General features: G+C 37.6%; 1 protein-coding gene across 1 annotated transcript; it reads left to right on the forward strand.

The window, feature by feature from the left end:
• Positions 1-3,524: 3,524 nt before the first annotated feature.
• On the forward strand, positions 3,525-17,977 carry LOC143580219 (callose synthase 9-like). The gene is made up of 51 exons (XM_077063315.1): positions 3,525-3,870; positions 4,985-5,194; positions 5,276-5,373; positions 5,461-5,624; positions 6,013-6,136; positions 6,229-6,339; positions 6,418-6,543; positions 7,678-7,767; positions 7,845-7,942; positions 8,051-8,165; positions 8,243-8,371; positions 9,067-9,143; positions 9,228-9,306; positions 9,391-9,513; positions 9,579-9,681; positions 9,754-9,877; positions 9,960-10,149; positions 10,242-10,294; positions 10,399-10,459; positions 10,553-10,634; positions 10,726-10,775; positions 10,862-10,948; positions 11,044-11,129; positions 11,214-11,238; positions 11,316-11,410; positions 11,495-11,576; positions 11,673-11,830; positions 11,944-12,064; positions 12,171-12,268; positions 12,374-12,464; positions 12,550-12,710; positions 12,816-12,925; positions 13,112-13,246; positions 13,335-13,403; positions 13,485-13,662; positions 13,780-13,894; positions 14,555-14,674; positions 14,790-14,905; positions 14,986-15,069; positions 15,164-15,276; positions 15,353-15,582; positions 15,647-15,694; positions 15,776-15,934; positions 16,024-16,137; positions 16,450-16,538; positions 16,621-16,776; positions 16,853-16,955; positions 17,037-17,156; positions 17,237-17,287; positions 17,372-17,554; positions 17,640-17,977. Exons 2-51 carry the CDS (start codon positions 4,993-4,995, stop codon positions 17,874-17,876), a joined length of 5,733 nt encoding a protein of 1,910 aa, XP_076919430.1. The 5' UTR covers positions 3,525-3,870; positions 4,985-4,992; the 3' UTR covers positions 17,877-17,977.
• Positions 17,978-23,533: the final 5,556 nt, after the last annotated feature.

Below are 23,533 nucleotides of genomic sequence, written 5' to 3' on the forward strand. Positions count from 1 at the left end.
TTTTTTAAGAATCCAACCATGACGTGATGACACTCAAATACATGTCAATAACGCTGTCAAAAAACTGTTTGTCAAGAACACGTCTTGTCATAAATGGTGGTAGATGACAAACAAATACTTGTCATAATTGGGTGGTAGATGACACAAATATGCCTCATCTTCATTTATGACTGGCCTTCCTTGACGGGATTCGGCGTGTCATTTATCCCGTTTTATGACACATATTGTGTTCCATTAAAGGTGTATTTTCTAGTTAAGGTTATTTTGCTACATTTTATAGCTGCACAACATACTAATGGTTTTGTGTCGGTTGGTGCATCACTTTTAGCAACACATGATGCCAAACCATGGGTTTCATCTTCTGGTGAATATGCCTTCGGGTTCAAACAAGTTCAAGGCAAAGATAACTTCCTATCCATCTGGTATGACAAGCTACATGAAAAAACTACCATATGGTATCCAGAAGGCGGTCCAATAGTGTCTACAAGATCCAATGTAGACCTTGTTGATAGGTGAGGGCTCGTACTTAGTGATCCTCAAGGCAAAGATGTGGCTAAACAATGTGTGCATCCTTAATAATAATCGACCAAACTGTGAGTGCCCACAAGGGTTCTCATCGCTTTCCCAGTTCTCCAAATGGTGACTCCAAGCCTGATTTTCGTCCTAGTTGTGATGAAGGAGAGTCAGATTGTAGAGCTGGCTAGTATTAATTGGCCATCTTCAGACTATGTACACATGAACTTGCGTAACGAACAAAAATGTAGAACTTCCTGCTTGAACAACTGTTACTGCATAGTTGCAATTTACAAGGACAACCAATGTTGGAAGAAGCAGCTTCTACTCGCCAATTGAATAAAAGATCCATCATGAAATGTGAAGGCCTTCCTGAAATTTAGAAAATTTAATCATCCTTCTAAAACAGGAGAAAATAGAAGTGAAACAAGAGAACGTAAAAGTCTAGTAACTTTTATATTTGTAGGACTGGTCCTCTTAAGTGAGTATTGGTTAGGAATGTTGGAAATTAAGTGGGGTCTTTTTTAGTTAAAATAAAATATACTCTTTTTTTACTTGTAAAAACTAATGTAATACAATACATTGTCGTCATCATCATCGTACTCGGTAAATATCTCGACTAAAAATTCGAAGTCGTCTTGTAAACCTCATAAACGTCCATGCTTTTTTGATCAAGCAACATCTTTCTCAATTGAATGGTCATGTGACACCATGGTTCTTGATTGTCAGTCAAATCGAAGTGTGAGCGGAACCACTAGATGGCTCGGAAGAGACGGACTCGTGGATCGAGGTCTGTAAAAAGTGGAAGGAAGCATCTCTAGAGAATAGAATCATGTTGTTGGAGGTTTGATTGGTGCAAATGTAAAGTTAAAGCCAAATAGGGTATTGAACCTCATAAGCTGCTAGTTCCATTTTGAAAAGAGCTTGGGCAATTGGTATCCCATTTCAAGTTTATGTGCATAAAAGTACAACAATGTGGAGTAGAAAGTAATTTATTTTGTATTGTATTTGGATAATTTTTTGTGATTGGTAAATTTAATTTATTTTGAAACAAAGGACAATTTTGTCATTTTGGATTAATTGTATTACATACTATTCGTGGTGATAAATTCCAATTCATTTGTCAAACGGGCACATCAAAAATGAAATTGGATTTCAATTCCTATCGGAATGTTCATATTCCACATCCAGTTATTTCTAATTCCAAATCATATGCAAATTCTAATTCCAATTCCATTCGATTCCATCATTCCATATTGTGAACCGAACACGACCTTTGTGTTATAATCATACACACAGACACTTTGATTTGTGACCTACTGCCACAACAAAGTCTAGATTTGGTGGAGAAAGAGCGAATAATATAAGTATGGGGTGTGGATTAATGGTTTTGTTGTGTTTGGAAGGAATAGGATTTGTATTCCAATGATCAATCAAACACCCTTTATTTTCATTCCATCATTCATTTTATTCCGTCTGTCACTCTTGCATACCAAACACACTACATAATTAAATTGAAATGCAAGAAATGTCACCATCAGTTTCTTATTATATTTAACCGTGACTGTGAAGAATTACAAATGAAAACAAGTTCAATGGTTCTCACCTCACCACATAAAATCCCTTAAGCAAGCAGGTATAAAACGATTACATACTATTTCTAACAGAGATCTAAAGATACTACATAATTAATAACTTAGCCCCTATACTTATTAGACTTAGGCTAATATAGTCCATGTTGTCACAAAATCCCACTAGCAGTAACTCCTCGTCGGCACAAAGTCTTTCTCAGCATAAGTTGTTACAAAACTGTAGGCGGGGTATCATTTGTTTCATCCAATGCTTTGTTGCTATTTGAAAGTTAAAACGTCTGCATTTTAATAACATATTTGCTCCTATACTATCATTTCCATCATCGAGTTTGTAGTTTGTATTAGTCGCTTTGTATTGCAGAACACGTTTCCGAAATTCCCATCGATAAAACGGAACACATCAAGGATAAACTACTAGTTACACCCCAACATAACAGAGTGACCAAAAGAAAGAATATAACCTTATTGGAATTGAGTCAAAACTTAAGTTTAAAATTCTTTCAAATCAATATTAGGCCGAAGCAGTCTAATGCGTGACACATTTGATTAATTGAACATCCACAAGAACTATGGAGTGGAGTACAACCAAATGTGCGCCATTTGATTATCATTTTCTTTAGACCATCACCAATGAGAAACTTAAAAAGCATTTAAAAACATGTCTGGTTAGTTGTCATGTTAGAAAAACACTCATTCTTCAAAATCTCAAAAGCCTTGAAACCCAAAAACACACAAAAACATTTTCACATTATCACCACCTTTTACATTTATTTTAATTTATAATTTACACATCTTCAAAAGAAAAAATATGTTTTATTAAGTATAAAACCCAACCCATGACCCCACCCATATTCCCTGTTCTGCACAGACGAAGTTCTTACAAGATTCTTGATGAAGAAAATTTAACATTCAAAATCTTTTAAATAATTTGACACTCCAATGGCTATGCGGATAAGAATCTCCACACATGATATAAAAAATGTTCAAAAATACCTTACTGGGAATGATACTAGTTCTTTGATATTGGCTAGAGATGTTCACGACTTTAATATATTTTTTTAACAAACTGACATATAAAGTGTTTAGAAATTAGACCGAACCAACCAAGTCAGTCAATACAATTTCATTCTGATGGTTCTAACAATCTTCTTTAGCACAAGTTAATCATACCATTAGATCTTCTAAAGTTCAATAAAACGACATACTTTAAAAAAGACCAAGCGCGAAAATAATTAACTTGCTATATCATTAATCACAACCCAATAAGACCATAATAATATATTATCAAATAATAATATCCAATAGATCCCAAAAGATTCTTGCTATATTCACATCTAAACTCACCCAATTTTTCTTCCATACGAAGGATATATCTTTAAAGACACTTTCCACAAAATATTAAAATTACACTGCCAAAAACGCTTTTTAGTGCTCATCATCAACAAGTGACCGGTTAAACCCAGACGACTCAAAAGTCCAAAACACGCGTTGTGTATACAAATCAAACCCGTGTTGACCGGCTACAGCCGGTAACCAAACCTATAATCTCCCTGGTTTTCGTTTCAAAATCTCAAAACCTCAAAAGAGAGAGCGAGCTTATTATTATTATTATTATTATTATTATTATTATTCACAGATTCAACTCTTTTCTCTCTCGTCAACACACACAAATTGATTAATAATATCCAATGGCTTTACTTTAATTCACACTGACTTCGTTTCGACTTCGTGAATCCAGATCTGCAACTTACACATATTCAATTCGGTTAGTTTCTGTTTATTATTGGTGTTTGTAGTTTGTGTATGTGAATTTGATCTAATTGTTAGGTTTACTTGAGCTCGTATGTGCTGGTTAGGGTTTTAGTGTCTCAATTGGTTCAGTTTATGTATCGCACGCATTTACGTTTGAATTGAGCCGAGTTTGATGATGTTGTGTGTTTAATTAATTCATGATATTATAAGATTATTATTATATGCCAGTGTGTTCTTATTGGCTAGGGTTTGTTATGAATGGATAGAACTAAGTTAGGGCTGCTTTCTAGGCTTTTGGCTAGTAGTTTTTTCAAGCTCTATTTCTAGAGCTCGAGCTCAGCTAGCTGAGGTCGTGAGTACTGGTGCCAGTAAATACAAAATCTCCAAAAAGGGGTACAGGTGCCAGTAATGAAAATACTGTATCGAAGGCAGAAATTCAGTAAAATACCGTACCAATCTCGAAACCTCAAAAAGTGGGTACCGAATTGGTACCATTTGCTTATCCCTAGTTGTGAGTGGTTTCTCAAGCGTCGACTTGTTTATTGTTTATTCATTAATTTTACTTATAGTTATACTTATAATTTTTATATATTTGTATATAATATGATGTATGTTATCTACGTATTTTTTCACTACTTTTATATAATAAATAATTGTCATAAATTTATATATTTAATGTTAAATAAAAGTTAGATAAACAACGGGCTTGTTTAGGCTCACGAGCCGACGTGAGCTCGACAAGTGACGCTTGGGCTCGTTTTTTAAACAAGCTTATTTTTAGGCTTGAGCTCGTTTAAGCTTTTAACGAGCCGGTCTCGAGTAGCTCACTAGCGGCTTGGCTCATATGCACCCCTAATTGTTCAGACTTTGTCGGTTAGTAATTTTTGAGGAGATAATTACATCCAGATGACATACTTACCGTTGTTGCATAAAGTTATTTAGTTTATTTATTATTATTATTATTTTTTTGGGGGGGGGGTCTGTGTTTATATGGGATTTTTAGTGTCACTTTTGAGTTTGATATTTTGCCTATATAGTAAGAAAATATTGGGGCATATATGCCCCTTTTATATGTTTTCTTGCTATGTGCTTGTAGAGTTTATTGAAAGGCTACATGTCTTACACAGGGGCATAAATGTCTAACGTGGGGCCACTTTGGGAGCGTTTGGTTCGTGCTGCCCTTCGAAGGGAAAGGACAGGAGTTGATGCTTATGGGCGGCCTGCTGGCGGCATTGCTGGCAATGTTCCATCTTCACTTTCAAACAGTCGGGACATCGATCCCATTTTAAGAGCAGCTGATGAAATTCAAGATGAAGATCCTAATATCTCTAGAATTTGTATGTATTTCAATCTACTTGATTTTGTATGTTTTGCTTTATCAATAAATAATAATCGGTTGCTCTGTTATTTTGTTTCAGTATGTGAGCATGCTTATACACTTGCTCAAAGCCTTGATCCCAACAGTGAAGGTAGAGGTGTGCTACAGTTCAAAACCGGTTTGATGTCAGTAATCAAGGTATGGTTTCATATCAATGGAAATACATTCTTTACTTTGTTGACTGATTGTGCGAAATGACATGTTTGCCCTTCTGTTAATTAACAGCAAAAACTAGCAAAGAGAGAAGGTGCTGATTTTGACCGAAGTCAAGACATAGCTCGCTTACGTGAGTTTTATAAGCTTTATAGAGAAAAGAATAACGTGGACAAACTCCGGGAGGAGGAAATGGAGTTGAGAGAATCCGGTGCTTTTAGCGGAAATTTCCAAGAGTATGCTTTTTTTTTCTTCATATATTAGTATCTTATCTCTATTTGTTTTAAATCACCTCTTACTACATTTGTTGGGTTACGGATTGAATTGTGGAGCCTGAACACGATCCATATTTTTACTCGTGTAAAGATTGTAACTTATGTGCATAGAGATAAGATAAGTTACTCTGATAATATCTAATATTTGCATAATAACTTTGATAATAAATCAATTCAGTTACAATAGTTGTTGGACTTAATTGTGGTGTACTGGAAGAACCGAATTTGGTCAGGGGCATAATAGTCTTTTGGTGTTTTGGGTCTGTTGGTTAAATATAGGGCTATTTAGTCTATTATTTAAATAGTTAAGCTATTTATTTTTTTATACTTTTTTTGTTATATAAAACAGACTAGAACGTAAAACCCTTAAGAGAAAAAGGGTTTTTGCTACTCTTAAAGTCTTGGGAACTGTGTTAGAGCAGCTTTCTAAGGAAATTTCTTCCGATGAAGCAGAAGGATTAATTCCTGAAGAGGTTTGCTTACTTAAAATAACTTTTATAATATAACTTTTTAAAATTTAACTCATGCATATACCAGGATTCTAATGGTTGGTCCAATATTTCAGTTAAAACGGGTGATGGAATCTGATGCAGCTATGACAGAAGACCTAATTGCTTATAATATTATTCCTCTTGATGCTCCTGCTACCACAAATGCTATCACCTCGTTCCCTGAGGTGAATTCGGTTTATTTTGTTATGTACATTCTTTTATTATTGTTACTGTTACATAATTTTTAATGAATTTACGTGTAGGTACGTGCTGCAGTTGTATCATTGAAGTACTTTAGAGGTCTCCCACCTCTGCCGGGAAATTTTCCAATACCTGCTACTCGGAGTGCCGATGTCCTTGACTTTCTGCACTATGTTTTTGGATTCCAGGTTAGTAGTTGATGATAATATTATTAATATGGATACTAAAGTTGTGTTTTAAGAATTAGAAAATGGTATTTCTGAGAATTACCTTTCAATATTTTTGTGCAAGTGAGTCAAAAGAGAGTTCTACACTGTAAGACTATAATTTCGGTATTCCTAGAACGGTAGTAAATTACATGGATGGTCTATATGGTATGTTCAGATTCCATATTTGGTCCTCAAGCATGGGAAATTACACCATAAGTCCAAACTTATGCATAAACACAACATAAAATAGTCACCAACATGTAGGGGTGTTCTTCGGGTTTCGGGTCGGGTTCTCGGGTTTCAAAGTTTTAAATCTTGACCTGAAACCCAACCCAAATCTCTCATGTGTTTTCAGGTTCGGGTTATTTCGGGTTGGGTTAATCGGGTTTCAAGTATCCTAGAAACCAATAACAACATAAAAAATTTTAAAAAAACTACAATGTTAAAATCAAACATATTCTTCTTTGCTCCTAACACAAATAATCAAATAATAAACCAACATAACTTGATAAAACAATTCAAAAGAAGAGTAAATCAAACTCGAACCACAATCGTCTTCAAGCGGACGTGATTTGGTTGTTCGATTACGGTTGCTAATAGTAATAAACAGAAAACTTAAATTAACCATAATTAATCAATCCATAATAACGGCTAAGACTTAGCCTATTATACCTAAAAATATATTTAATTTAAAAACTAAAAGTTTATTCGGGTTGACCCGAAACTTGTAAATCAAACCCAAGAACCAACCCGTATTACTTCGGTTCGGGTTCGGGTTGGTCTTTTCTCGATTTCGGGTTTTTTGGGTCGGGTTAGTTCGGGTTCGGGTACATGTTTTCTCGGGTTGGGTTTCGGGTAAAAGCGACAGCCCTACCGACGTGGATGACGGTTAGCATTTTCTGTTAAGTGGGTGTGCAATGACTAAAATGCCCTTTACATTTTAAAATAGCAAATGAAAAAAATCTAAAATTAAAAATAGTATAATATAACATATAAATTAGTGGGCCCTACTAATAAGCACGTTAACAGGCCAAGCCGAACACAACCCGTTTTTGGAAGTTCATGATGATATATAGTTACTGACCCTGATCATATATTTTTTGCTGTTGGCAGCAAGGTAATGTGTCGAATCAACGGGAGAATATAGTCAATCTTCTTTCAAACGAGCAAAGTCGACTCGGTACTCCTGACTTACATGACCCGGTATATAGTTAATTTTTTAGAAAAAAAGTTAATAAGAAATCAATATTAAGGTGTTCATATTTTTTTTTCCTTTCTAGAAACTGGATGGGACTGCTGTGGATAATGTCTTTTTGAAGACTCTTGATAACTACATCAAGTGGTGCGGCTACTTGGGTATCCCACCAATGTGGAGCAAGTATGACATTTAAAATCATTTTAAATAATAATAATAATAATAATAATAATAATAATAATAAAATTAAATTCCTTTTTACAGTTTATAAATCCCTTTGTTTTTTTGCAGTATGGATGTTAACAAGGAAAGGAAATTACTTTTCATCTCATTATACTTTTTAATTTGGGGTGAAGCTGCAAATGTTAGGTTCCTTCCGGAATGTTTATGCTACATATTCCATCGTGTAAGAATCTTTTATGTTTGGATTGATTCTTGACTAATGTTTTGGATTGGTATAACTCAACGTTTAATGATAAACAGATGGGGGAAGAATTGGAACGTGATATATTGGGGCAGCAACTTGCAAAACCAGCAGCCAGTTGTGTTGCTGAAAACGGTGTTTCGTTTCTGGAACAAGTTATTTGCCCTATATATAATGTTATTGCTGCGGTATGTTATGTGTATTCTCGATTATTTTAATTTTGGCACCTGGCAATATTCAGATCTGTGTTTATACTAAGGGTGCTAAACCGGTCGTGTTTGCGGGTTGGTGGGTCCATCTCAAGACGAACTTTAAAATTTGACACAAGCTTGAAATTGTACATGATTTTTTGCGCGTTTGACCCGAAACTGACCTGAATCCTTTTATATTTAACCTAAATACACAAATTTTGTTATAGGTTTGCGTCAGAAAGTCACACCGCTAGTTTATACCAGTATGTATTTGGAGCACCTTACACCGTTTTGTTGAATTTACTTGCTTTTAAGTGAAAATTTGAGATATTGATGAATTGTTAAAAGACACTATTGCCATTTTACAATTTCAGTTTTGTAGTTTGTAGTTTGTATTGTGGTTCTTGTGAAGAATTTTATTGAAGGTGGTATTTCAACACCTTCATATACAAATGGGTTGATTTGGGTTATGACTAAGGCGAAAAATGGTGAAAGTTGCTCAAATTGTATCATTGTAGTTTTTAAACCTTTTAAATCATTGTTTTTGGAAAAGGTTATTCTTGTATTAATATTTGAGACACTAATTCTTTAAAATTGAATTTTTAGATAATGGGTGTTTTTGGTCTGCCCAAACTGACCCATACTCAACTATTGATCTTTGTGAACTCCACCCTTTTTACTCAATTTCACAGGAGGCTAATAACAATGAAAACGGAAAGGCTCCCCATTCCGCATGGAGAAATTATGATGATTTTAATGAATACTTCTGGTGAGCTTTACGTTTTTACATATATTCAGTATAACGGTTTATATTATTTTTTCCAATTTCATGCTGTTTTACATCCTTTTTCAGGTCCCAAACTTGTCTTAAGCTTGGTTGGCCATTAGACACGACTTCATCATTTCTTTTGAAGCCTACACCAAGGTCAAAGGTATTTTGAACAATAAAACATATTTTCTTTCAAAAAGCACATGTTGTGACTTTGTTTGACCGCCTTTGACTTTCTCTGTTGCAGAATATATTGAAAACAAATGTTACTAAGCGACGTGGAAAAACCTCGTTTGTTGAACACCGGACATTTTTTCATCTTTACCATAGTTTTCACCGTTTGTGGATCTTCCTTTTCATGATGTTTCAGGTTGACCCCATTATCAAAACATTTTATTTGACTTTTCAAATACTTGACTTTCTTCTTCTTCACAGGCACTTACCATAATAGCATTCAATGACGGAAACATCGACTCCAAGGCAATACGCTTATTGCTTAGTCTCGGCCCTACATTTTTTGTTATGAAACTTTTTCAAAGTAGGTTTTTGTGTTTATATTTTTCTATCTTTAATAAATGATGTATCATTAATTCTTATTATCTAATTTTAGGTGCATTGGATATTGTGATAATGTATGGCGCCTATTCAACAACACGGGTTTTAGCGGTTTCAAGGATATTTGTTCGGTTTATTTGGTTTAGCTTTGTTACTATCTTCGTATGCTTCCTTTACGTGTAAGTACTAAGTACTTATTTTGTTCATTTTTATTTGAGGTTTTAATCATAACAAGATTTCCTATATGCTGTCTTATATCAGGAAAGGTCTTCAAGATACAACTAATTCAATTTCGGGATCGATTGTTTTCAAAGTATACATAATTATTTTAGGCATCTATGCTGGAATTCAGTTCTGTTGGAGCTCTTTGGCACGGTTGCCAGCATGTCACCATTTGTTCAACCGGTGTGATAATTCATCTGTGGTTCGTTTAGTCAAGTGGATTCATCAGGTTGACATTATGTATTTTATTATTTTATCTGATTCTGTTTTATAATCTGTTACTGAAAATGATAATGTTTCTTATCTGATTTGTAATTGAAGGAACATTATTATGTTGGACGTGGCATGTACGAAGCAACAACTGATTATATCATGTAATGATGTCATAAATTCTTATTTATCCCTTTGTTTCTGTTCTAACCCTTGCTTTTTATAACTAATAATCGTATTGGCAATGTATTGTAATTTTTAAATTCAGGTATATGCTTTTTTGGCTTGTTGTATTGGGAGGCAAGTTTGCATTTGCCTATTTTCTTCAAGTAAGTAATAAAGTAAATAGTTTTAATCTTCTACATGTAATAATATTTTTGCTTTATTGATTTTTATATATGTGTCATTGAATGATTATGCAGGTCAAACCTTTGGTCGAACCAACAAGAACTATCATTGATATTAAAGATGTGCGTTACTCTTGGCATGATTTTGTATCGAAAAGTAAGTCATTTTGTGGAACATTTAAGATATAATTGAAATTATCAACTTGAACCCCTTTTGAAGATTCGTGACTTAATGATATGATGTACAGACAACCATAATGCTCTGACTATTGCTAGCTTGTGGGCTCCGGTGTTTAGTGTAAGTTGGCATCCTGCTGTTATTTATGAAAGATGCAACACTATTAGTTGTTAATTATAATAACTTCAATATTGTGTTTACTGCAGATCTATCTTTTAGACATCCACATCTTTTACACCATCATATCTGCTGTTGTTGGTTTCTTGCTAGGAGCTAGAGATCGTCTTGGAGAGGTAGGCATGATGAAAGAAATGACGTGTTTACCCTTTTTTTGTATGTGTTTGTTGACTTAATGTTTGACTTTATCTTTGTTTTTTAATGCTTTCAGATTAGGTCTCTGGAGGCTGTACACAAACTCTTTGAGAGGTTCCCTGATGCATTTATGAATAATCTTCACATTCCTTTATCTAAAAGGTGCTCTTGATAGTTCTCTCTGTTACTAATATATTTTATTTCTGATGATGTTTTGTGGTATTAATATTCAATTATGTTTTACAGGAATTCCCATGTGATAACTGGTCAGGTAAGTTTACCATGATCATCTGATTATCCTTATCACTTTGATTGTATGGACATTAATTTATTTTTTACATTTTTAAGGTTCAGGAGAAAGATAAGTTTGACGCTGCTCGGTTCTCACCCTTTTGGAATGAGATAGTGAATAATCTGCGAGAAGAAGATTATATAACTAATTTGTGAGTACATTATATTCTTATTTTCACAGTCTCATTAAATGTTTCTTTCTTTTCACATTACGTTATAATGCATTTTGTTTTCAGGGAAATGGAATTGCTTCAAATGCCAAAAAACACTGACTTTGTTCCCATGGTTCAATGGCCTCTTTTTCTCTTAGCCAGCAAGGTTATTAAAATTTTTGAATTTTCAGTCCATATCCTTTTCCCTTATATTATGTGAGTTTCATCATTGAAGTCATATATTTTTTATTATTATGTTTAGATATTCATAGCTAAAGATATGGCAGCCGAGAGTGACTCGCAAGAAGAACTGTGGGACCGGATTTCACGAGATGATTACATGAAATATGCAGTTATTGAGTGTTTTTACACCATCAAGATGATTTTGACCTCGGTTTTTGACAAAGATGGCAAGGCGTGGTAAGTGCATAGATAATGTGTTAAAAATGATTAAACATCACTATATTTCTACATTGATAATCTCAATTTTGAAATAAAATGATTAAGGAGGTAATTATGCATTTTGAATGCAGGGTTGAAAGAATATATGAGGACATTTCAGCAAGTATTGGGAAGGGAACCATTCAATTTGACTTTCAACTGAAAAAACTGGCTCTTATTATTCAAAAAGTTACTGCACTTACGGGAATTTTGGTTAGCATTTATCTATCTCCTTTTCATTTTAGACAATATATATTCTCACTTGTATCTTAATATTTAATTTTTACTGTAATAATGTGGTTTGGATGCGCATACGCAGAAAGAAGTCGGGACACCTGAACTGGAGACAGGTGCAATTAATGCTGCTCTAGATCTTTATGATGTCATCATGCTTGATTTTTGTAGTGTGAATATGAGGTGTGTACCATGTGTGTCAATAATAAGTTTTAATTTCTTATATGTTTTAAACTCTGAAGTTACTTTGTTAACATTGCTTGATGGAATTTTTGTATTGTGTAACAGAGGAAATTATGCCCAATGGAGTAGGTTGATAAAAGCACGGAAAGAGGGTCTGTTGTTTGCAAAAATTAAGTGGCCAAGAGACCCTGAACTGGTACGTTTGACTTTTGTACAAGTCAAACTTAAATTTTTTCATATTAAATTCTGTTTTATCTTAAAATTTGTTTAAATTTATGAAGCGGTTACAAATTCGGAGGTTACATTCACTTTTCACTATTAAAGATTCAGCAGTAAACGTTCCTAGAAACCTCGAGGCGAGACGTCGGTTGGAGTTTTTCACAAATTCTCTTTTCATGTCTATGCCCAAAGCCAAACCGGTTAGGGAAATGTTGTCTTTCTGGTAAAATCTTTCTTTTGTTTTTGTTTTTAATTTATAATATATATATATATATACGTATACATATATATACTCATTGGAGCTGATTAAGTTTTTTAATGTTTCCAGTGTTTTTACTCCATATTATTCGGAGACAGTTCTATATAGCATCAACGAGCTTCTTAAAAAAAATGAAGACGGGATTTCGATTTTGTTTTACCTCCAAAAGATTTATCCAGGTATCCATTATGCTTATTAAAAATAATTAGTAGATAGACTTGAAGTAACATTATTGTATGGAAATCGATGTCTAATTATGTCAAACACTAACGTTAATCCTTTTTACCTTCTGAAAATCAGTTTACACAATTTAGGTTAATTATTCCTTGATTTTGTTACCAAAATGCCAATGTTGTATTTTGCAGACGAATGGAAAAACTTTCTTGCTCGAATCGGGCGTGAGGAAAATACGCATGAGTCGGTTCTTATTGATAATGAAGATGATAACCTTGAACTTAGGTTTTGGGCATCATATCGTGGACAAACGTTATCAAGAACTGGTATAAATCATTATTTATTACATAATTATAAAACCCACATCGTTATTAATAACTTTCATCATTAACTTATGTTTAATAATGTATCCAGTTAGAGGAATGATGTACTATCGGAAAGCCCTAATGCTTCAAGCTTATTTGGAAAGAAAGACTGTTGGAGGTTAGGGTTTTTTTTTCTCCCTTTTTTAAATAATTTTGCTGTACATATTCTTTTTTTAATTTTATATTTTTATTAATCTAGATATCGAAGAGGTAGGTCCTGCTAATGAAACGACTGATACTGAAGGATTTGAGTTTTCACCCGAAGCACGAGCTCATGCTGACCTAAAGTTTACTTATGTTGTCACGTGTCAAATATACGGGAAACAAAAAGAAGAGCAAAAACCTGAGGCTGCTGATATTGCATTATTAATGCAAAGGTTTAATAAGTTCTTATATGTTATTCATTATTAATGCAAAGGTTTAATAAGTTCTTATATGTTATTCTTAACGTGTTGATATTATAAATTTTCTAATGTTAAGAGTGTATTTTTTAGAAATGAAGCGCTTCGAGTTGCTTTTATTGATGAGGTGGAGACTATGAAGGCTGGTGAAGTGCACAAAGAATATCATTCCAAACTTGTGAAAGGCGATATTAACGGAAAAGACAAGGTCAAGATTTATCATTTTCTTTTTAGATTTTTTGTTGGTGTGGACTGTTTTGGTCTTAAACCGAACCGAAGACCAAAAAATTGGTTTTATGTTTTTAAAAACCATTTGGTTTCGTTTTTTTTTTTCAGTTTTCGCAGTGGGGTTTGTTTTACTTTTCCCATTTGGGTTTGAAATTTTGGAGCAAATAAATGGCCAAAATAACGAATTTGGGCCCAAAACTTTGGGCCTAAAGTTTTTATTTTGCAAATATTGCTTGATTATTACCCATTTGGGCCTAAAAAGTTTTTTTTTATTATTATTTATTATTTGATCATTACACATTTTGGCCTAAAATTTTTGGGCTACATCATTTATTAATTTTTTCTATAAGTTACTCAATATTCAAAAATAAAATTTATAGTCCATAAATTCAATAACAAACTTTTTTTTTTGTTTGTACACGTTTGGTTCAAGTATTAAAGTCAGTTTGATTTTTGTTTTTGTTTTTGGTACATGCAAAACCAAAACCGAACCAGAAATTTGGTTTTTGAATAGCAGAAAACCAAATCGTTGGTTTTGGGTTGGGTTAGGTTATTTTTTGGTTCGGTTATTTTGGTCACGGGTCGGTTTACTTTGGTTTCATTTTTTCTGCTAGTTGTGGGTCTGATAAATGTTGTGCAGGAAGTTTATTCTATAAAATTGCCCGGGAATCCCAAACTTGGTGAAGGAAAACCTGAAAATCAAAACCATGCGGTTATCTTTACCCGGGGAAATGCGGTCCAAACAATTGATATGAATCAGGTATGCAACTAAAATAACGAATTTATAATACTAATAATAAAATTTCTGAATATATAAATTGAATATATAAATATTAATTATAAAATTTCCTATCAACTTTTGTAATATACATCAGGATAATTATTTTGAGGAAGCTTTAAAGATGAGAAACCTTCTAGAAGAATTACATGGTAATCATGGTATCCGTCTTCCTACCATTCTTGGTGTTCGGGAGCATGTATTTACCGGAAGGTATATTTATATTGTATATTATAAATCAGTTATCAAAAAAGTTACTTTTTTATTTTACTATTTTCATGTCATTTGTGCAGTGTTTCTTCCTTAGCATCTTTCATGTCCAATCAAGAAACTAGTTTTGTAACTCTTGGCCAGCGTGTTCTTGCAAGTCCATTAAAGTAAGTTTTTTTATGTAAATAATATTATCTTGTTTAAAAAATATAATATTTGGTTAACCTCTTATGTGATGATGCCACTTTAATATATGTTCAGAGTTCGCATGCATTATGGTCATCCTGATGTGTTTGATCGCGTGTTCCACATAACACGCGGTGGTATTAGCAAAGCCTCGCGTGTCATCAACATTAGTGAAGATATTTTTGCTGGTATGCCTTCTTTGAAGATATTTTTATCTGTGACTTTTATTAATGGTTATAAATATTAATTTGTGTTTAAATGCAGGATTTAATTCAACTTTGAGGCAAGGAAATATCACTCATCATGAATATATTCAAGTTGGAAAGGGACGAGATGTCGGGTTGAATCAAATTGCTTTATTTGAAGGAAAAGTGGCTGGCGGAAACGGTGAGCAGGTCTTAAGTAGAGACATTTACAGACTTGGTCAACTGTTTGACTTCTTCCGAATGCTTTCATTCTACTTTACAACCGTCGGATTCTATTTCTGTACCATGGTATGCCCTTTTTTGATAGTTATAATTTTTAATATAAAAAAGCTAATTTTTGATTTGTGGGCAGTTAACTGTGATAACGGTGTGGCTTTTTCTATACGGAAAGTTGTATTTGGTAAGATTTGAGATTATATTAGAAAATTCTTATTAGGGCTTTGTAAACGTTTTGAGATTGTTATATTTTTAATTGTATCAGGCGCTATCTGGAGTTGGTGAAGATATTCAAGATCGAGCTACGGTGTTAGACAACAAGGCGTTAAATACAGCTTTAAATACACAGTTTCTGTTTCAAATTGGTGTGTTTACAGCTATACCCATGGTTTTGGGTTTTATTTTAGAGCAAGGGTTCTTAAGGGTATGTCTATACTTTTTTAATCATTTATATAATATTTAAATATATCATTTTTTATAGTTTTTTTTAAATCTTGAATGATGTGTTTGCAGGCGGTTGTTAGTTTCATCACAATGCAATTTCAACTCTGTACTGTTTTCTTCACATTTTCTTTGGGCACAAGAACACATTACTTTGGACGGACAATTCTTCACGGTGGTGCCAAGGTTTGATCTTACTTTCTCTTCTAAATGGGGTCATACGGGTGGATAAAGGGTCAAGTTTTATAAATATAGGCTAGGCAAGCCAGCTTGAGCTCGGTCTCAAGTTTGTTTAAGCTCAGCTCAGTTTGAGATTTTGTCGAACCAATTTTGAGTAGCTCTGGTGCGGTTTGGCTTGTTTATATCTCTACCTGTTTGAGAGATTAAACATTACCTGAATCAACCCATTCATAGCCAAACGGGTCAAAGTTTTTGTGTGTACTGTGTACTCTATTCAATTGATGTAATGAAATCTAACAAAACTTGATTCCACAACAGTATCATGCAACTGGACGGGGATTTGTTGTGCGCCACATCAGATTTGCAGAGAATTACAGGCTTTATTCACGCAGTCATTTCGTCAAAGGGTTCGTCTCTCTCTCTCACACACACACGCGTGTGCGTGCATTTGTGTGTTAATCTGTTTGATATTTTTATGTATTGAAACAGATTGGAAGTGGTTCTTTTGTTAGTGGTGTACCTTTCTTACGGGTACAACGACGGCATGATAGGATACATACTTCTTAGTGTTAGCAGTTGGTTCATGGCACTCTCATGGCTTTTTGCTCCATATTTGTTCAATCCATCTGGTTTCGAGTGGCAAAAGTAAGTTTTCATTTCATAGAAATCAATCCTTTTCATAAAAACCTTTGATATTTATCTTCACTTTATGATATTTTAGGACGGTTGAGGACTTTCGGGATTGGACAAATTGGCTCTTTTATAGAGGAGGAATTGGTGTCAAAGGAGAAGAAAGTTGGGAAACATGGTGGGATGAGGAACTGGTATGCTGCGTGTCCCATTTTGTTTTTCCATTTATAAGAATTCACTTTTTTCCGCTAAGTATTGTGAAACATAATTTGCAGTCTCATATCCGCACACTTGGAGGAAGGGTTATGGAGACTATTTTGAGCCTTCGGTTTTTCATTTTCCAGTACGGCATTGTTTACAAATTGGATGTGCAGGGAACAAATACGTCTTTATCGGTATAGTACTAATTATTAATTGTATCTATTTTAATATATATCTTCAGAGTGCTAAATAGTGTATATTTATATTTGTCCAGGTGTATGGATTTTCATGGGCAGTGCTTGTGGTGCTCATATTACTCTTTAAGGTATAACATTCATTAAATCCTAAATTTGCAAAGATTAAATATTAAAATAATGCTGCTTATTAATATTATCTTTTTTGTTTATAGATTTTTACATTCAGCCAGAAGGTATCAGTGAACTTTCAACTGATCTTGCGGTTCATACAAGGCGTTGCTTTCATGCTAGCGATTGCTGGTATAGCCGTTGCTGTTGTACTTACTTCCCTTACTATGACCGACATATTTGCTGCCATATTGGCTTTCATACCCACCGGCTGGGGTATACTTTCGGTATATATTCTTGGTCCCACCTTGGATTAAAAACACTTGGTTATGATTTAGGTATAATTGACTAACTGGTATGATTTTGTTCCAGATCTGTGTGGCTTGGAAACCTGTGTTGAAAAAGACAGGATTATGGAAATCAGTGAGGTCGCTTGCTCGGTTATTCGATGCTGGAATGGGCATGCTCATATTCATTCCCATTGCCTTCTGTTCATGGTTCCCTTTCATCTCGACATTCCAAACTCGGTTAATGTTCAATCAGGCTTTCAGCAGAGGTTTGGAAATTTCCCTTATCCTTGCAGGAAACAACCCAAATTCTGGTTTGTAGTTACATTTATGTCGGCTTTTGTACATGTAGAATACGTGCTTAACTTTTGACATACTAGTTGTTCAGAGGTCTTTTATTAGCAGTTTGTATGTAAAACAGTGCTGTAAATTTAGTCGTGTTCGTCGGATCATGAAACTTGAATGTGTGCTATTTTTGGTGTCGTTATCTTAGAAATGTGGCCTATAAGATTACTTTTACAAATGTTCTCAAAATTTGATATGGACATTCCTGAATTTAAGTTAGACATAAAAAAACATATTTTACAAAAGTGATAATATAAATTCTAGTTATCCTTCTTTGAAATAAAAATACATATTTTACATCAAACAATGAAAGAATCAGTTAAACTAATTTACACACCAAAATAACCACAATCTAATCAAACTTATAAAAGTCTTCTGAATTCGAGACCGGAAACCCCCTTACGGATGACGACGACGGGGATGCCTCACCGCCAGAAGGCATATCCGCGATGGCAGCAAACATCCTGCGAATGCTAACCGATCGTGCAGGCTTGAAGCTAAACGACCTCACCATCTTCGACTTCGAAAACAAATCAGACGAGCTCGATAATATCAAATAAACAAGAGCTTGAACGATCACAAAAACCACACCTTTGATTAACATATTTTCTAACGGAAATTCCATCGATGCCATGAAGTATATTTTTCGATCAGATGATTAAATATTAATGTAAGTTGTTTGTAAGAGAAGTTGAAGTGTGTGTCTTGTAAGAAGGTTGAATGCATGAAGAGGTATTTATATAGAGGATGTGTGTGGTGGAAGACGGTGGCTAGATTTGACCGGAGATGGGTTTGGTATGAATATGGAAAGAGGAAGGATGGTGGTGATCAAAAGGGTTCACATTCAAAATACCAACTTGCATTCCCAATGGACTGATTTTAAAATTTTAATTAATGTTATGGCCTATGGGGATAGTTTGACTGGTTCACTGATTAAGATATTGAAGAAACACTAAGTGAACCCTGGACAGATTATAGATAATCTGGGGGTTAAGTAATGTTTCCCACGGATGAGATCTAGCTGAGAAGGTTGTTCTTCAGGAGACCTGCAAAACAGACACCGTAAGCTCGTCACTGAGAAGGGGGGGGGGGGTTCCTCCTTGTGACCACCCTCCGGCGTGAGAATCAGACTAGATTGCTCTGAATATAAGTGTATATTAAGAGATTGCTAGATAACAGGATAGCCGATGATCTTACCATTCCAAGATGTTGGAGTATTTATAGCCGAAGGTAGGTTTCCTAGAAGGTACAGCCGGCTGAATAGTATTCCTGTTCTACCAACAGTGGACTGTGCACAGGCCATACTGGTTGGTGGATAGGTTACGGCCAACAGTAACAAAGTCGGCTGTACTATTCCACCAACTGTAGATTATGCACGTCCCACCTACTGTGGATTATACACAGGCCATGCTGGTTGGTGAATAGGTTACGGCCAATAGTAACACTATTTCACCAACTGTAGGCTGCGCACGCCCTTCAGTAAGAGTTGGTGAGTAGGCAGCGGCTAATAGTGACAAACAGTACTAGAGTGTGTTCCTCCTCGTACTGTTGTCGGTGAGCTGTCACCCTGTGATTGGCTCATGGGCTGTTCTGGTCAGATTGTCTGTCCTATCCATACCTTGGTAGGTATAGTACAAAAGATCTTTCAGAATCATACGGACTGGCTCACTTTGGCGGGATTGTTCCCGCCTTGCTCATTCCTTCATGTGACTACTGAAGTATCTATTGTCTTGTGCGTGTAGCCCTGCTGTCTGCGGGTAGCCTTCCCTGATGGTTTGTACCCGCAACTGCGGGAACAGGCGGGGTACTTCACCATTGGGAGGCTTTCCCTGCGTGTACAGCTTGCGTACTGCGCGTAAGGTTCTCTGAGCATGGTGGGTCCTGCGGGAGCAGATGGCCTTTGCGCAGACGTCCTTGTTCAAGGTGAGTCTTGCGGGACCAACTGGGCTCTGCTGGGACCTACCTCTTCAAGTCCCCCCAGTCCAATGTTCTTCTCATGAATGTTCAATAAAGTGAGGTGAACTTTTGGACTTTAAGCAAGGGGTTTTGAAAAGGTTTTTAGTTTTAAGGTTCTCCGTGGGGATTCTTCCCGCGGGTTTCCTAATGTCACTTGCAAAAATTCCCGATTTTTTTGCTTGATCTTTGGGTATGATGCGGGTAGGTATGTAACCTTCTCGCGAGTCAGGAGCGTTGAGTCTTACTTGTATATAGTCTCCATGGGATCTTGGTGGTTTTCAACATAGTGATCAATTATGCTAAGACCACCAATTCCATCACGGAGTTTCAAACAATATAATTCTCGACGTTCCCATTATGCGGGGATGTTACTCCTCTATCCGCAAGCATTGCCCAGAAGATCCTTCTTGGTTTCAATTTTCTGCGGGGCGCTAGGTATGTGAAGGGTTTTGCCTTAACACTACCCGCGCTCGTCTTACGGTTACTTTACTTCCAAGGTATTCTTGGTTTCAATTCCCTGCGGGTGCTAGGTTTGTGAAGGGTTTTGCCTTAACACTGTACCCGCACCCGGCTTATGGTTACTTGGTTGCCAAGGTATTCTTGGCTTCAATTCCCTGCGGGTGCTAGGTATGTGAAGGGTTTTGCCTTAACACTGTACCCGCATCCGTCTTACGGTTATTTGTTTGCCAAGGTAAGGGGTGTTTTCCCGCTTACTTTTGAATCTTTTTTGAATTTTGAATTTCGAAATTCGAAGAGTTGGTGGAAAGATAGGAACAGTCCAAACATCTGAAACGTCGTGCGACGGTTTCTTCTGACTGTGTCAGGACGTGCAGGAAGTTATGGTGACGTGACAGTACATGGTCATTCCAGACGCTTTTTCAGGCGCGTGGGCGCTGTTTTTCGGGCGCGTGGCCGCGAAATTAATGGTACGCGTCCTGTCAACAGCTGTTGCCAGCCTGCTTTTTGCCACGTGTCATAGTTTCATTGCACATTCGATTTCTCTCTCCTCCGCATTAAATTCATCGCATTAATTGCGATTAGTATATAAAGGGGGAGAGGGTCCTTTGTAATTCACATCTTCACTTCATCTCTTCATCTCTAAGGCGATTTCTGGTGAATACTCTCTTATTTAATTGAGCATTCCTCCGAAATCGTTTCTTCTTCTGCAATGTCTTCTCATGATGCTGAAGCTGTAGTCGACGATAGGAGCACTGCTGGCGAGTGCCAGTGTGCTCTACCTATCGATCTGTACCAGTATGTTGTCAGGAAATTCATGCTTGAGTCTCTTGAGCCTGAGTTTCCTGAACCTCATCAGACTATGTACGATGCCCCCAGTGGCAAGATCGGGGTATATGCTGCATTATTTGTTTATGGGAACCTTAGGTTCCCATTGACAAAGTTTGTGTACCGTGTCCTGGAGAGGCACGGTGTGCACCTGACCGAGGTGCATCCGATGGCGATTGCCAAGGTTCGGCACTTCGAGTGGGTGTGCCGAATTCTGGGCATTGAGCCCTATGTGGACCGCCTGATGACCTTCTATACTTGGAGGTGCATCCAGGGGTGGTACACCCTGACAACCCGGATCAAGGGTTTGAAGATTTGCGCGACCGAGCGCAGTCTCCGATCGTGGAAGCGGGAGTTCTTCTACATTTCTGCCCGCGCCATCCCCATTGCCATGAAGTTTAAGAAGGGGCAAGCGCTTCCGAGCCTTCACGCTTCCAGCTATCAGGAGGCGGAATGGTTCGCGAAGATATCTCTTGTCCAATCTCCGGTTTACCGGTTTCCGGAGTCCGGGATGGTAATGCTGGGGATGAGCCGGGTATGGAAGGAGGCGTCTCGGTTCCCCATCCTTCTCGAATACGGTTTGAATTCTATTCCTTATGGTATGTCTTGTCTTTTTTGCTGATTTAAGTTTGTCTTCTAACTGTTTCTTTCCTTTCAGAGGGGAACAATTTGGAGTCGCTCCTGTACCCGCGGGAAGCTGACGGTCCCGTGCGGGTGGGTACTCGTGCTCTAGACGAGAACGAGTTGCCCATCCTGGAGCAAACGGCGGATCGGTTTGTGGAGGTCTATCCGCTGGGCCACGAGATCCTGAGCCACCGGCGGCCAGGTAAGGCGTTATTCTATCCAACCCCTCTCAATGCTGTACCCGCTGCTGGAATTCCTGACATCCTGTCTTCTTCTGAGGAATCCGCAGATGGTCCTCCGTTGGTGCGGAAGAAGAGGGCTGCCGGTGGGAAAGGGAAGGAGAAGGTGGCCTCCACAGCCGATCCAGTGGTCCTATCTGACAGTGAGTCAGATAATGAAGAGGTGGCGGGGAACCCCGGTGGCGAGAAGACCACTGTTCCGGAGGCTACGACTGCTACCTCCGGAGTACCAATGGCGACGACGGTGGCCGGCGTCAAGAGACCGGCTCCATCGGATTCGTCCCCGCCCGTCCGTACGTTCAAGCTCAAGAAAACCCGTAAGTACAAACATCCTTCTTATCTTTGTAGATTTCACTTTATAAATTTATTTGACACTTATCTTCTTGTGCAGGCGTGGATGTTGACGCATTCCAGGGTGGAGCGCAGAGGAGTACCTCTCCGCCGATGACGGTAGGCTCGGTCAGCCTACCTGAGGCGACGACCCAGGCGCCTGCGCCTGCTTCCACTGGATCAGTTGCTCACTCCTTTGAGCCGACTGTTCCAGCCGAGATGACGTCACCGCCGGTGGTAAGTGCGATTTTTACAGCATCTTTCACCGAGCCGGCGGTTACAATTGCTGCAGATTCTGCGGCGGCGACCCCGACGGCGACCACGGCGGCCGCTACTATGCCTCCGCCACCGGCAACGACGGCCGGCCCATCAGGTACGCGCAGGGCTATTCGCCAATCTTTGCCACCTTCCCATCTGCCCGACCTTTTGGATGGATTTCCCTTAGGTTCAGGCGATGGGTTCGGTGGCTATCGGCCTGTGATCGACCCTACAGGTGCGTAGGGTTCTTTAGGCTTTTATATTTTTTTCTTCATCTTTTCCTAACTGCTTTGTTTCTTTTGCAGTGTCGGATTCCAATGAAGTGTATGTTCCGCGATGGAACATCCGCCGAGGAACAACCCTTCGTACCCCTGTGGAGTGCGTGGAATGGGCTCGCCACGCTGCTCCCCATGGTGCGTTGGGGGAAGCCATGGCTAGCTACCAGGAGGGTAGGCTAACCAATGAGCTTCGGGTTCTCCAGGCCCGGATGCAGCCGCGCGTCGAGCTGCTTTGTCGTGAAAACGACAAGTTGAAAGCAGCTCGCGCCAAGGACGTATCTCAAGCGCGGGCTCTTCGGGAGGAGAACCAACAACTGTCCGCAGCTGCTGCGGAGAAGGAGAAGGCCTTCAAGGCCCTTGAGGTTGAGGTTCAAGCGCGACTCGAGGCCCGCTCCAAGGCTGCCCAAGCTGTTAACGAACAGCTTCGGCTAGCTAAGGAGACTGCGAGGAACGCGACCGAGAGGGCCACCAAGGCTGAAGCCGTTGCTGAGCCTTTACGCATGGAGAACGAGGAGCTCAAGGCCAAATTAGAGGCTCTCCAACGTGCTCATGATGCCTTGGCGATGGAAGATGCCAAGAAGCTCCAGGAGATCTTGGACCAGAGGGGCGTGCTTGACCATACTGAGCGGAAGCTTAAGGGCGTCGAAGAGGCTGCCGCAAAGGAA

This window comes from Bidens hawaiensis, unplaced genomic scaffold (genome assembly GCF_021521415.1).
Source record: "Bidens hawaiensis isolate Kalapana, Puna unplaced genomic scaffold, B.hawaiensis_p1.1 tig00030283_1, whole genome shotgun sequence".
Classification (NCBI taxonomy): domain Eukaryota; kingdom Viridiplantae; phylum Streptophyta; class Magnoliopsida; order Asterales; family Asteraceae; genus Bidens; species Bidens hawaiensis.

Bases quoted from the DNA above. Each gene is read 5' to 3' on its own strand.
- LOC143580219 (XM_077063315.1), top strand. From the start codon at position 4,993: ATGTCTAACGTGGGGCCACTTTGGGAGCGTTTGGTTCGTGCTGCCCTT. The intron at 11,411-11,494 runs GTGAGTACATTA...TTTTGTTTTCAG, and splicing joins GAAGATTATATAACTAATTT to GGAAATGGAATTGCTTCAAA. The intron at 15,935-16,023 runs GTATGTCTATAC...ATGTGTTTGCAG, and splicing joins TAGAGCAAGGGTTCTTAAGG to GCGGTTGTTAGTTTCATCAC.